Source organism: Macaca fascicularis, chromosome 2 (genome assembly GCF_037993035.2).
Source record: "Macaca fascicularis isolate 582-1 chromosome 2, T2T-MFA8v1.1".
NCBI classification, from domain to species: domain Eukaryota; kingdom Metazoa; phylum Chordata; class Mammalia; order Primates; family Cercopithecidae; genus Macaca; species Macaca fascicularis.
The window spans coordinates 94,699,897-94,712,376 of NC_088376.1; the positions used below are offsets into that span (position 1 = coordinate 94,699,897).

At 39.5% G+C, this 12,480-nt stretch overlaps 1 protein-coding gene across 18 annotated transcripts in view; it reads left to right on the top strand.

Moving 5' to 3' along the window:
- The window catches only part of ATP11B (ATPase phospholipid transporting 11B (putative)), a 135,853-nt gene that overhangs the window by 24,811 nt on the left and 98,562 nt on the right, over positions 1-12,480 (top strand). For 15 of the 18 annotated variants that reach the window (XR_012430889.1, XR_012430891.1, XR_012430890.1 and 12 more), the window contains one exon: positions 261-377. The exons of the other annotated variants lie outside the window; for them this stretch is intronic. Coding sequence is in view for 6 of the 15 variants with exons in the window: in XM_065540249.2 (XP_065396321.1) it covers positions 261-377 (117 nt within the window). In the remaining 9 variants the exon portion in view is untranslated. The remainder of the gene's footprint in view (positions 1-260; positions 378-12,480) is intronic. 18 annotated transcript variants of the gene reach the window in all.

Here is a 12,480-nt window from a genome sequence, read left to right on the forward strand (position 1 = left end):
ATTTCTGACAGAGAATGAACTGTTTTACATTACTAACGGCATTACCTAGTTAAGTTTCTATCTGGAGATAATGTACCTGTTTACCTGTGAAAGAAAAAAATAGGTGGCATAGCTCTTCTAATTAAATAGATTGAGTCTGTATGCATTTTAAGGGCAATAGTAATGTATGTAATCTGACCAGTTAAATAAAGCTAACAGTAAAGTATCATAACTAACCTGGTTGACTAGTATTTCTTTTTCTCTTGCTTGGCTGGTCTTAGGGTTTTGACCCACCACATCAGAGTGACACAAGAACCATCTACGTAGCCAACAGGTTTCCTCAGAATGGCCTTTACACACCTCAGAAATTTATAGATAACCGAATCATTTCATCTAAGGTAAGAATTAAGTTTTTATTGTTAGGCCATGTGCAGTGACTCATACCCATAATGCCAGCACTTTGGGAGGCCACGGTGAGAGGATCGCTTATGCCCAGGAGTTTGAGACCAGTGTGGGCAGCATAATGAGACCTCGTCTCTACAAAAAATTAGCCAGGTGTGGTGGCACACCTGTACTGCTAGCTGCTCTGGAGGCTGGCTTCAGCCTGGGAGGTCGAGGCTACAGTGAGCCATGATCGCACCACTGCACTCCAACCTGGGCAACAGAGTGAGACCATGTCTCAAAAAAAAAATTATTAAAACTGTGGATATAAATCACTTTTATTTTTAAAAGTGATTATATGTGTGTATATATATTTATTTATATCCTTACAAATTCAAGAAAATGGTGGTGGTCGATTTATCTTAACCAAAATGGTTAACTGTAGAATAAAAGGAGTTGCTAATTGCTCATACCAGTAGCCCACATGCCAAAAAATTATCTTTAGTTGCTAGTAAACTAAGGAACTAATATGCTGTGTACCAGAAACTATATTAAGTACTTTTCATATCATTTAATCCTTACAACATAATATGTTGTAGCTTTTATGAAATAAAAAGCTTGAGATATGAGATAGCTTTTATGAAATCTATTTTACAAAGCAGTGTTATACTTGTTTTAAATCAGTTTCCTTAGTTGAAGTGCCAGGAAATTGAATAATTTTCCCAAGGTTGCTTACTAGTAAATGGCTAGATTGGGTTTGTTTTTTTTTTTAATTATTATTATACTTTAAGTTCTAGGGTACATGTGCACAACGTGCAGGTTTGTTAAATATGTATACATGTGCCATGTTGGTGTGCTGCACCCATTAACTTGTCATTTACATTAGGTATATCTCCTAATGCTATTCCTCCCCACTACCCCCTCCCCACAGTAGGACCCGGTATGTGATGTTCCCCATCCTGTGTCCACGTGATCTCATTGTTCAATTCCCACCTATGAGTGAGAACATGCGGTATTTGGTTTTCTGTTCTTGCGATAGTTTGCTGAGAATGATGGTTTCCAGCTGCATCCATGTCCCTACAAAGGACACGAACTCATCCTTTTTTATGGCTGCATAGTATTCCATGGTATATATGTGCCACATTTTCTTAATCCAGTCTGTCACTGATGGACTTTTGGGTTGATTCCAAGTCTTTGCTATTGTGAATAGTGCCACAGTAAACATACGTGTGCATGTGTCTTTATAGCAGCATGACTTATAATCCTTTGGATATATCCCCAGTAATGGGATGGCTGGGTCAAATGGTATTTCTAGTTCTAGATCCTTGAGGAATGGCCACACTGTTTTCCACAATGGTTGAACTAGTTTACAGTCCCACCAACAGTGTAAAAGTGTTCCTATTTCTCCACATCTTCTCCAGCACCTGTTGTTTCCTGATTTTTTAATGATTGCCTTTCTAACTGGTGTGAGATGGTATCTCATTGTGGTTTTGATTTGCATTTCTCTGATGGCAAGTGATGATGAGCATTTTTTCATGTGTCTGTTGGCTGTATGAATGTCTTCTTTTTGAGAAGTGTCTGTTCATGTCCTTTGCCCACTTTTTGATGGGGTTGTTTTTTTCTTGTAAATTTGATTGAGTTCTTTATAGGTTCTGGATATTAGCCCTTTGTTAGATGAGTAGATTGCAAAAATTTTCTCCCATTCTGTAGGTTGCCTGTTCACTGTGATGGTAGTTTCTTTTGCTGTGCAGAAGCTCTTTAGATCCCATTTGTCAATTCTGGCTTTTGTTGCCGTTGCTTTTGGTGTTTTAGACATGAAGTCCTTGCCCATGCCTATGTCCTGAATGGTATTACCTAGGTTTTCTTTTAGGGTTTTTATGGTTTTAGATCTAACATTTAAGTCTCTAATCCGTCTTGAATTAATTTTCGTATAAGGAGTAAGGAAAGGATCCAGTTTGAGCTTTCTACTTATGGCTAGCCAATTTTCCCAGCACCATTTATTAAATAGGGAATCCTTTCCCCATTTCTTGTTTTTCTCAGGTTTGTCAAAGATCAGATGGCTGTAGATGTGTGATATTATTTCTGAGGGCTCTGTTCTGTTTCATTGGTCTATAACTCTGTTTTGGTACCAGTACCATGCTGTTTTGGTTACTGTAGCCTTGTAGTATAGTTTGAAGTCAGGTAGTGTGATGCCTCCAGCTTTGTTCTTTCGGCTTAGGATTTTTTTGGCAATGCGGGGTCTTCTTTGGTTCCATATGAACTTTAAAGCAGTTTTTCCACTTCTGTGAAGAAAGTCATTGGTAGCTTAATGGGGATAGCATTGAATCTATAAATTACCTTGGGCAGTATGGCCATTTTCACAATATTGATTCTTCCTATCCATGAGCATGGTATGTTCTTCCATTTGTTTGTGTCCTCTTTTATTTCACTGAGCAGTGGTTTGTAGTTCTCCTTGAAAAGGTCCTTTACATCCCTTGTAAGTTGGATTCCTGGGTATTTTATTCTCTTTGTAGCAATTGTGAATGGGAGTTCATTGATGATTTGGCTCTCTGTTTGTCTGTTAGTGGTGTATAAGAATGCTTGTGATTTTTGCACATTGATTTTGTATCCTGAGACTTTGCTGAAGTTGCTTATCAGCTTACGGAGATTTTGGGCTGAGACAATGGGGTTTTCTAAATATACAATCATGTTATCTGCAAACAGGGACAATTTGACGACTTCTTTTCCTAACTAAATACCCTTTATTTCTTTCTCTTGCCTGATTGCCCTAGCCAGAACTTCCAACACTATGTTGAATAGGAGTGGTGAGAGAGGGCATCCCTGTCTTCTGCCAGTTTTCAAAGGGAATGCTTCCAGTTTTTGCTGTGGGTTTGTCATAAATAGCTCTTATTATTTTGAGATACGTTCTGTCAATACCAAATTTTTTGAGAGTTTTTAGCATGAAGGAGTGTTGAATTTTGTCAAAGGCCTTTTCTACATCTATTGAGATAATCATGTGGTTTTTGTCTTTGGTTCTGTTCATATGCTGGATTACGTTTATTGATTTGTGTATGTTGAACCAGCCTTGCATCCCAGGGATGAAGTCCACTTGATCATGGTGGATAAGCTTTTTGATGTGCTGCTGGATTCAGTTTGCCAGTATTTTATTGAGGATTTTTGCATCAATGTTCATCAGGGATATTGGTCTAAAATTCTCTTTTTTTGTTGTATCTCTGCCAGGCTTTGGTATCAGGATGATGTTGCCCTCATCAAATGAGTTAGAGAGGATTCCCTCTTTTTCTATTGATTGGAATAGTTTCAGAAGGAATGGTACTAGCTCCTCCTTGTACCTCTGACAGAATTCGGCTGTGAATCCTTCTGGTCCTGGACTTTTTTTGGTTGGTAAGCTATTAATTATTGCCTCAATTTCAGAGCCTGCTATTGGTCTATTCAGGGATTCAACTTCTTCCTGGTTTAGTCTTGGGAGAGTGTAAGTGTCCAGGAAATTATCCATTTCTTCTAGGTTATCTAGTTTATTTGCATAGAGGTGTTTATAGTATTCTCTGATGGTAGTTTGTATTTCTGTGGGGTCGGTGGTGATATCCCCTTTATCATTTTTTATTGTGTCTATTTGATTCTTCTCTCTTTTCTTCTTTGTTAGTCTTGCTAGCGGTGTATCAATTTTGTTGATCTTTTCAGAAAACCAGCTCCTGGATTCATTGATTTTTTGGAGGGTTTTTTGTGTCTCTATCTCCTTCAGTTCTGCTCTGATCTTAGTTATTTCTTGCCTTCTGCTAGCTTTTGAATGTGTTTACTCTTGCTTCTCTAGTTCTTTTAATTGTGATGTTAGGGTGTCAATTTTAGATCTTTCCTGCTTTCTCTTGTGGGCATTTAGTGCTATAAATTTCCCTCTACACACTGCTTTAAATGTGTCCTAGAGATTCTGGTATGTTGTATCTTTGTTCTCATTGGTTTCAAAGAACATCTTTATTTCTGCCTTCATTTCATTATGTACCCAGTAGTCACTCGGGAGCAGGTTGTTCAGTTTCCATGTAGTTGAGCGGTTTTGATTGAGTTTCTTAGTCCTGAGTTCTAATTTGATTGCACTGTGGTCTGAGAGACAGTTTGTTATTTCTGTTCTTTTACATTTGCTGAGGAGTGCTTTACTTCCAACTATGTGGTCAATTTTGGAGTTAGTGTAATGTGGTGCTGAGAAGAATGTATATTCTGTTGATTTGGGGTGGAGAGTTCTGTAGATGTCCTTTAGGTCTGCTTGGTGCAGAGTTGAGTTCAATTCCTGGATATCCTTGTTAACTTTCTGTCTCATTGATCTGTCTAATGTTGACAGTGGAGTGTTGAAGTCTCCCATTATTATTGTATGGGAGTCTAAGTCTCTTTGTAAGTCTCTAAGGACATGCTTTAGGAATCTGGGTGCTTCTGTATTGGGTGCATATATATTTAGGATAGTTAGCTCTTCCTGATGAATTGATCCCTTTACCATTATGTAATGGCCTTCTTTGTCTCTTTTGATCTTTGATGGTTTAAAGTCTGTTTTATCAGAGACTAGGATTGCAACCCCTGCTTTTTTTTGTTCTCCATTTGCTTGGTAGATCTTCGTCCCTTTATTTTGAGCCTATGTGTGTCTCTGCATGTGAGATGGGTCTCCTGAATACAGCAGACTGATGGGTCTTGACTCTGTATCCAATTTGCCAGTCTGTGTCTTTTAATTGGACCATTTAATCCATTTACATTTAAGGTTAATATTATGTGTGAACTTGATCCTGTCATTATGATATTAGCTGGTTATTTTGCTTGTTAGTTGATGCAGTTTCTTCCTAACATCGATGGACTTCACATTTTGGCATGTTTTTGCAATGGCTGGTACCTGTTGTTCCTTTCCATGTTTAGTGCTTCTTTCAGGATCTCTCGTAGGGCAGGCCTGGTGGTGACAAAATCTCTAAGCATTTGCTTGTCTGTAAAGGATTTTATTTATCCTTCACTTATGAAACTTAGTTTGGCTGGATATGAAATTCTGGGTTGAAAATTCTTTTCTTTAAGAATGTTGAGGCCAGGCGCGGTGGCTCAAGCCTGTAATCCCAGCACTTTGGGAGGCCGAGACGGGCAGATCACGAGGTCAGGATATCGAGACCATCCTGGCTAACACGGTGAAACCCCGTCTCTACTAAAAAATACAAAAACTAGCCGGGCGAGGTGGCAGGTGCCTGTAGTCGCAGCTACTCGGGAGGCTGAGGCAGGAGAATGGCGTGAACCCGGGAGGCGGAGCTTGCAGTGAGCTGAGATCTGGCCACTGCACTCCAGCCTGGGCGGCAGAGCGAGACTCTGTCTCAAAAAAAAAAAGAATGTTGAATACTGGTCCCCACTCTCTTCTGGCCTGTAGAGTTTCTGCCAAGAGATGTGCTGTTAGTCTGATGGGCTTCTCTTTGTGGGTAACCCGACCTTTCTCTCTGGCTGCCCTTAAGATTTTTTCCTTCATTTCAATTTTGGTGAATCTGACAATTATGTGTCTTGGAGTTGCTCTTCTCGAGGAGTATCTTTGTTGCGTTTTCTGTATTTCCTGAATTTGAATGTTGGCCTGCCTTACTAGGTTGGGGAAGTTCTCCTGGATAATATCCTGCAGAGTGTTTTCCAACTTGGTTCCATTTTCCCCGTCACTTTCAGGCACACCAATCAGATGTTGATTTTGTCTTTTCACATAATCCCATATTTCTTGGAGGCTTTGTTAATTTCTTTTTACTCTTTTTTCTCTACACTTCTCTTCTCGCTTCATTTCATTCATTTGATCTTCAGTCACTGATACTCTTTCTTCCAGTTGATCGAGTCGGTTACTGAAGCTTGTGCATTTGACACATAGTTCTCGTGTTACGGTTTTCATCTCTATCAGTTCTTTTAAGGACTTCTCTACATTGGTTATTCTAGTTAGCCATTCGTCAAATCTTTTTTCAAGGTTTTTAGTTTCTTCACGCTGGTTATGTAGTTCCTCCTTTAGCTCTGAGAAGTCTGATAGACTGAAGCCTTCTTCTCTCAGCTCGTCAAAGTCATTCTCCATCCAGCTTTGTTCCGTTGCTGGCGATGAGCTGCTTTCCTTTGGACGGGGAGATGCGCTCTGATTTTTTGAATTTCCAGCTTTTCTGCACTGCTTTTTCCCCATCTTTGTGGTTTTATCTGTCTTTGGTCTTTGATGATGGTGATGTACTGATGGGGTTTTGGTGTGGGTGTCCTTTCTGTTTGTTAGTTTTCCTTCTAACAGTCAGGACCCCCAGCTGCAGGTCTGTTGGAGTTTGCTTGAGGTCCACTCCAGACCCTGTTTGCCTGGGTATCAGCAGCGGAGGCTGCAGAAGGTAGAATATTGCTGAACAGCGAGTGTTGCTGTCTGATTTTTGCTCTGGAAGCTTCGTCTCAGGGGTGTACCCAGCCGTGTGAGGTGTGAGGTGTCAGTCTGCACCCAGTGGGGGATGTCTCCCAGTTAGGCTACTCAGGGGTCAGGGACCCACTTGAGCAGGCAGTCTGTCCATTCTCAGATCTCAACCTCCGTGCTGGGAGATCCACTGCTCTCTTCAAAACTGTCAGACAGGGACATTTATCTCAGATCTCAACCTCCATACTGGGAGATCCACTGCTCTCTTCAAAACTGTCAGACAGGGACATTTATCTCAGATCTCAACCTCAATGCTGGGAGGATCCACTGCTCTCTTCAAAACTGTCAAACGGGGACATTTACCTCTGCTGAGGTTTCTGCTGCTTTTCGTTTAGCTATGCCCTGTCCCCAGAGGTGGAGTCTACACAGGCAGGCAGGCCTCCTTGAGCTGTGGTGGGCTCCACTCAATTCGAGCTTTCCGGTGGCTTTGTTTACCTACTTAAGCCTCAGCAATGGCGGGCGCCCCTCCCCCAGCCTCGCTGCCGCCTTGCAGTTAGATCTCAGACTGCTGTGCTAGCAGTGAGAGAGGCTCCACGGGTGTGGGACCCTCCAGGCCAGGTGTGGGATATAATCTCCTGATGTGCCGTTTGCTAAGACCCTTGGTAAAGCGCAGTATTAGGGTGGGAGTGACCCGATTTTCCAGGTGTTGTGTGTCTCAATTTCCTTTGGCTAGGAAAAGGAATTCTCTTCCCGCTTGCACTCCCCAGGTGACGCGATACCTCGCCCTGCTTCAGCTTTCGCTGGTTGGGCTGCACCCACGGACCAGCACCAACTGTCCGACATGACGCAGTGAGATGAACCCAGTACCTCAGTTGAAAATGCAGAATTCACCCATCTTCTTTGTTGCTCACGCTGGGAGTTGGAGGCTGGAGCTGTTTCTATTCGGCCTTCTTGGGCGCGTGCCCACCACCCCTTTTTTTTTTTTTGAGACAGAGTCTCACTGTGTCACCCAGATTGCAATGCAGTGGCGCAATCTCAGCTCATTGCAACCTCCACCTCCCAGGTTCAAGCCATTCTCTGCCTCAGCCTCCCGAGTAGCTGGGATTACAGTTGCCCACCACCACATCTGGCTAATTTTTGTATTATTAGTAGAGACCAGATTTCACCACCTTGGCCAGGCTGGTCTTGAACTCCTGACCTCATGATCCACCTGCTTCAGCCTCCCAAAGTGCTGGGATTACAGGCGTGAGCCACCACACCCAGCCACAGATTGGAATTTAAACTCAGTTCTGTGTTGCTTTAAAGCCAGCTTCCTCCAATTTTATCACCCATTTGTACACATTTTATGGTACCAAAGTACAGCTTCACTCTTGTATATTCTTCCTTGTTTCATTTTTCCCTGTGGCGTTCTTAAGATGTCTTAGGTTATTCTGAAGCTAAAGATTGTAGAATAGTACTTTGCAGTAGACTTTTCTCTCATGATGCAATTGTCCAAGATGATGGCCAATAACTATACAAGGTTATCAAGGCCTTGAAATATGGCTAGTGCAACTCAGGAACTGAAGTTTAATTTAATTTTTATTTAAATGTCAGTGGCTACATGTGTATTTAAATGTATTTAAATGTCAGTGGCTACCTTATTGGATGGTACAGTTATAGAGGATATGAGTCAGAGAGACTGAGGGTAAAGTTTTCCTTATAACTATTGCCTGAAAGGGCACCTTAAGAAGCATCTTTGCATTGCTCCTTCCCTCTCTTCCAAAGCAACTAACATCTTTCCTCTAATCCTAACCTTGTCTTTCCCAAGGATGTTGTCTTAGGTCAGCAGTTCTTTGCCCTGTCCTGTGTTTCTGCCTTCACATTCTTTATGTGTGTAACATACCCTTAGTGCCATCTCTCATTTTGGATGATGATTCTAAAGCAGAAAGTAGAGAGAGGAAATGTCAGAATCCAGGATAATTGATGAGCATTAGATTAGTGACACAGTTTGGTGAGTTTTGACAAATCTGACCACCGCTGTAATCAAGATGTAGAATATATCCATTGCTCCAAAAAATTCTTTCATGGCTTTTGCAGCCGATCCCCCTCCTCCTCACCCCTAGCACTAGCAACCACTGATCTGCTTTCTGTAACTATAGTTTTGTCTTTTCCAGAATTTCATCTAATACACAAAGTCTTTTGTGCCTGACTGTTTTTTCCTAACATAATGCTTTTGAGGTTCATTTTTGTTGTTGCAAGTGTTAGTATCAGTAGTTCATTCCTTTCTAGTGCATAGTTTAACTGTCGGCCTGAATTTGGATGGTTTATGTTTTGAATGTAAGCCATTTTCTTTGTGTGGTTCTCTCACAATCAGTATTTTCCCCCTTACATTTCCAGCTTCTTTTCCAGCCCTGAACTCTGATCTCTGTCACATTTTGTTGATGAGGCTGTAGTTTTTCCCTGGCTGTTTTGCAGTCATTGCCGTGTGTGGTAGTTGGATACTGTCTCCAAGCTAAGAAACCAAAAATTCACAATTTATACTTCTTCCATTTGCAATTTTTTGAAATTAAACTCTCTTACTGTTTCCATCTATATTTTGGACACTTTCCAGGATTTGACAGTTTTTAAAATGTGATCTTTATAATTCTTATCTGCTGGGAGTTCACAGGACCACTTCTCTGCCGATAGTGGAAACTGAGCGTCCTCCTGGAAAGCTTTTGGGATTAAATAAGTATCTTTATATGACTGTCTTTGTACACAGAAGTATTTGGTTTAATGTTTTTGACCATATTTTTAAAATGTGGATGTTTAATGTGGATATTGCCTTTTTAAATTTTTACCATAAATGAGGACTGTCTCTCTCATTACTACCTATTACTTCTTTTATTATACCACTATTGCTTTCTTAAACTCCTTCCAAAACAGATTACCTGTTATTCCACAAACTCATGTTGAACTTTCCTATCACTGTGCCTTTGTTTTGATTTCATGTTGTTAGCCACAATTTTTAAAATGTAAATTTTATGTATTTGTGGACATTGTAGATTTTATGTTTTTGTAGAAAGGTAGAATTCATGTCTTTGACCATAATTTCAAGAATGTAAATATTTACACAGATACTGTCACTTTTTTTCCTAAGCATAAATGAAGCCTGCTTCTCATTACTCTCATTTTACTACCTTTTCACTCCCCTATTATTGGTCTCCTTCCAGACTGCATTGTTTTCTATCTCACAAAGCCATGATGAACTTTTCTCCTGTCCCTTTGCTCATGCTGTCCTAGCTTCCTGAAATGCTCTCCCTTATTTGCCCTGGATTTTCAGCCTGTTGAATGTTCTTCTTTTAAAGCACATGTCAAATATGACCATCTTCATTTTTTTTTTCATATACTTTACCTTTGAATACAGCTATTAATATTTTGTTCTTAATCTCCTCTACTTAATATTAAACATCTTATTTCTATAAGTGTTTTGCATGTTGTGGTTGCATAGTATGTCTTTAATTGGCCATAGTAACTGCAGTGTCTTAAATTTAAACTTTCTTTGGCCGTGCACAGTGGCACACGCCTGTAATCCTAGTACTTTGGGAGGCCAAGGTGGGCGGATCACTTGAGGCCAGAAGTTTGAGAACAGCCTGGCCAACAAGGTGAAACCCCATCTCTACTAAAAATCCAAAAAAAATTAGCCAGGTATGGTGGCGCATACCAGTAGTCCCAGCTACTCAGGAGTCTGAGACATGAGAATCACTTAAACTCAGGAGGTGGAGGTTGGACTGAGCCAAAATTGCACCACTGCACTCCAGCCTGGGCAGACAGAGTGAGACTGTCTCAAAAAAATAAAATAAAATAACCTTCTTGCAAAATATTTAATTTTATAGCCATGTTTTAGTTTTCTTAGGTGGAAAATAAGGTCAATTGTAAAGTCATATATGACTATAGAGAAGTTACACTTCTAATTCATTTATCTTAACCATTATTACATAACAAAAAGAACTTTAAAGCATAATGAATTCTTTTCTTAGCAGTATTTTCATAATGTTTGATATTATGCTACTAGAGTTCCCCCTCTCTATACAATAGGACAAGCACAGAATTTAGACTCATTCACAATCTATTAATATGTTTGTATTTTGGAAAAACTGGAAACAATTTCTACCATTTATGTGCTAGTCTTCATAAGAAATTTGTGTTTGTTCTGAGTTGTTCCTTGTATTATTGAGCTAGCCAAAGAAAACACCCTGAAACCAGTTACTTTACTGCTAATTTATATAGCTCTTCTCCTCAGGATTCTGGAATACAAAATATGTTGTTGCTGTTACGTTTCAAATAGATTGCTGTAAACTTAGGAGATTTCAAACCTTCCTTATAAAGTATTATACATTCGATTTGGTGACTGAAGAAGTTATAAGGAGATATTCTGACAACTGATTTTTAATTCCAATTATGATCACCTGGAGGTGACTTGACACAATTACCATCTCATGTGTATACATTAAACATTGACTTCCTTTGGCTCCAGGAAGTGTCTACCTCTCTTCTCTCTAGAGACCTAAACATACTTCCCATCCTCAGATTCTGGAACCCCTGGTGCTGCCACTGCTCAGAGAAAATATGTTTCACATATTCCAGATTCAAACTGAAAATATAATTTCACCAAAGAAAGTTTATTGGGTATTGGACTAGTCTTTCCATATCCCTGGGTCAGATAGGCTTTTGTGGGCTTTTCTGGGAACCTAACTCTATTTGTAAGGTTGTTCATGTGGGAAACAGTGATTTAGGTCTCAAACAGCTAATTAAGAAGTGAACTTTTGACAATGAAAATCCAAAAATTAGAGACATCTGACATGACACCAGAGAAAATTGGGTAAGGTAAAGTACCTCTTTGGAAATCTTGAATTGGTCAATAACCATTGAGGCTTCATTGCCTGAGATCAGGATGTTATCTGAGAAAAAACCCATTGTCAACCATATTTATTTATTCATTAATCTATTCTGCAAAATATTTTATCTCCACCTATGTGCCAAGGAGTAGTATATGTGCTAGAGGTGGAGCAGTAAATAAAATGATATCCCTGGCCTCAGGGATCTTATATTCTTCTGGGAGAATGTACATAAAGTAAAAATTCTATAAATCATTTCCCTGTTTCATATATGAATTATGTTGTGAGTTGTAATACAAATAAAATTTGCAGCATATTATTCTGCCCTTGTAATACAGCATTATAGGTCTTTGGGCTGAGTAATAATAAGCACTTTGATAGCAATTAGTATGAGCCAGGTTCTGTCCTAAGTGTTTCGTCAGTATGTTAGCTCATTTAATGTTTATAGGAACCCTATAAGATATGATTAATATTATCCTCATTTTATAAAGGAGCAAAGTGGGACACAGAGAGATTAAGTCCAGGGTCATTTAGTGAGTATTAAAGTTAAGATTTGGGCCACCACAGCTTAACCCCAAAGCATCTATGTTTTTAACCATTGTACTCTACTATCTTACCTTTTAAAATTGATGTTGTGACAGATTTTCATATCCTTCATGAAATTTTCTTGGTGGTTATCGCAGTGATCACTTATCTAAAGCATTTTTATTTATTTAATATTCTAGGTTATTTTGTCATGTTTCATACTAAACAAACTACTTCCTCTGTTTCTGATGCTAAACTAAATAAAATACAGATTGTATCTAGTATCATCCTTTCTATCAATTCATATTTATCTTTAGCATTAGGTTTAGTTTTGTATACCAGAATCCAAAATAAGTTGTTAAAATGTTGTTTTAGATCTGCTTT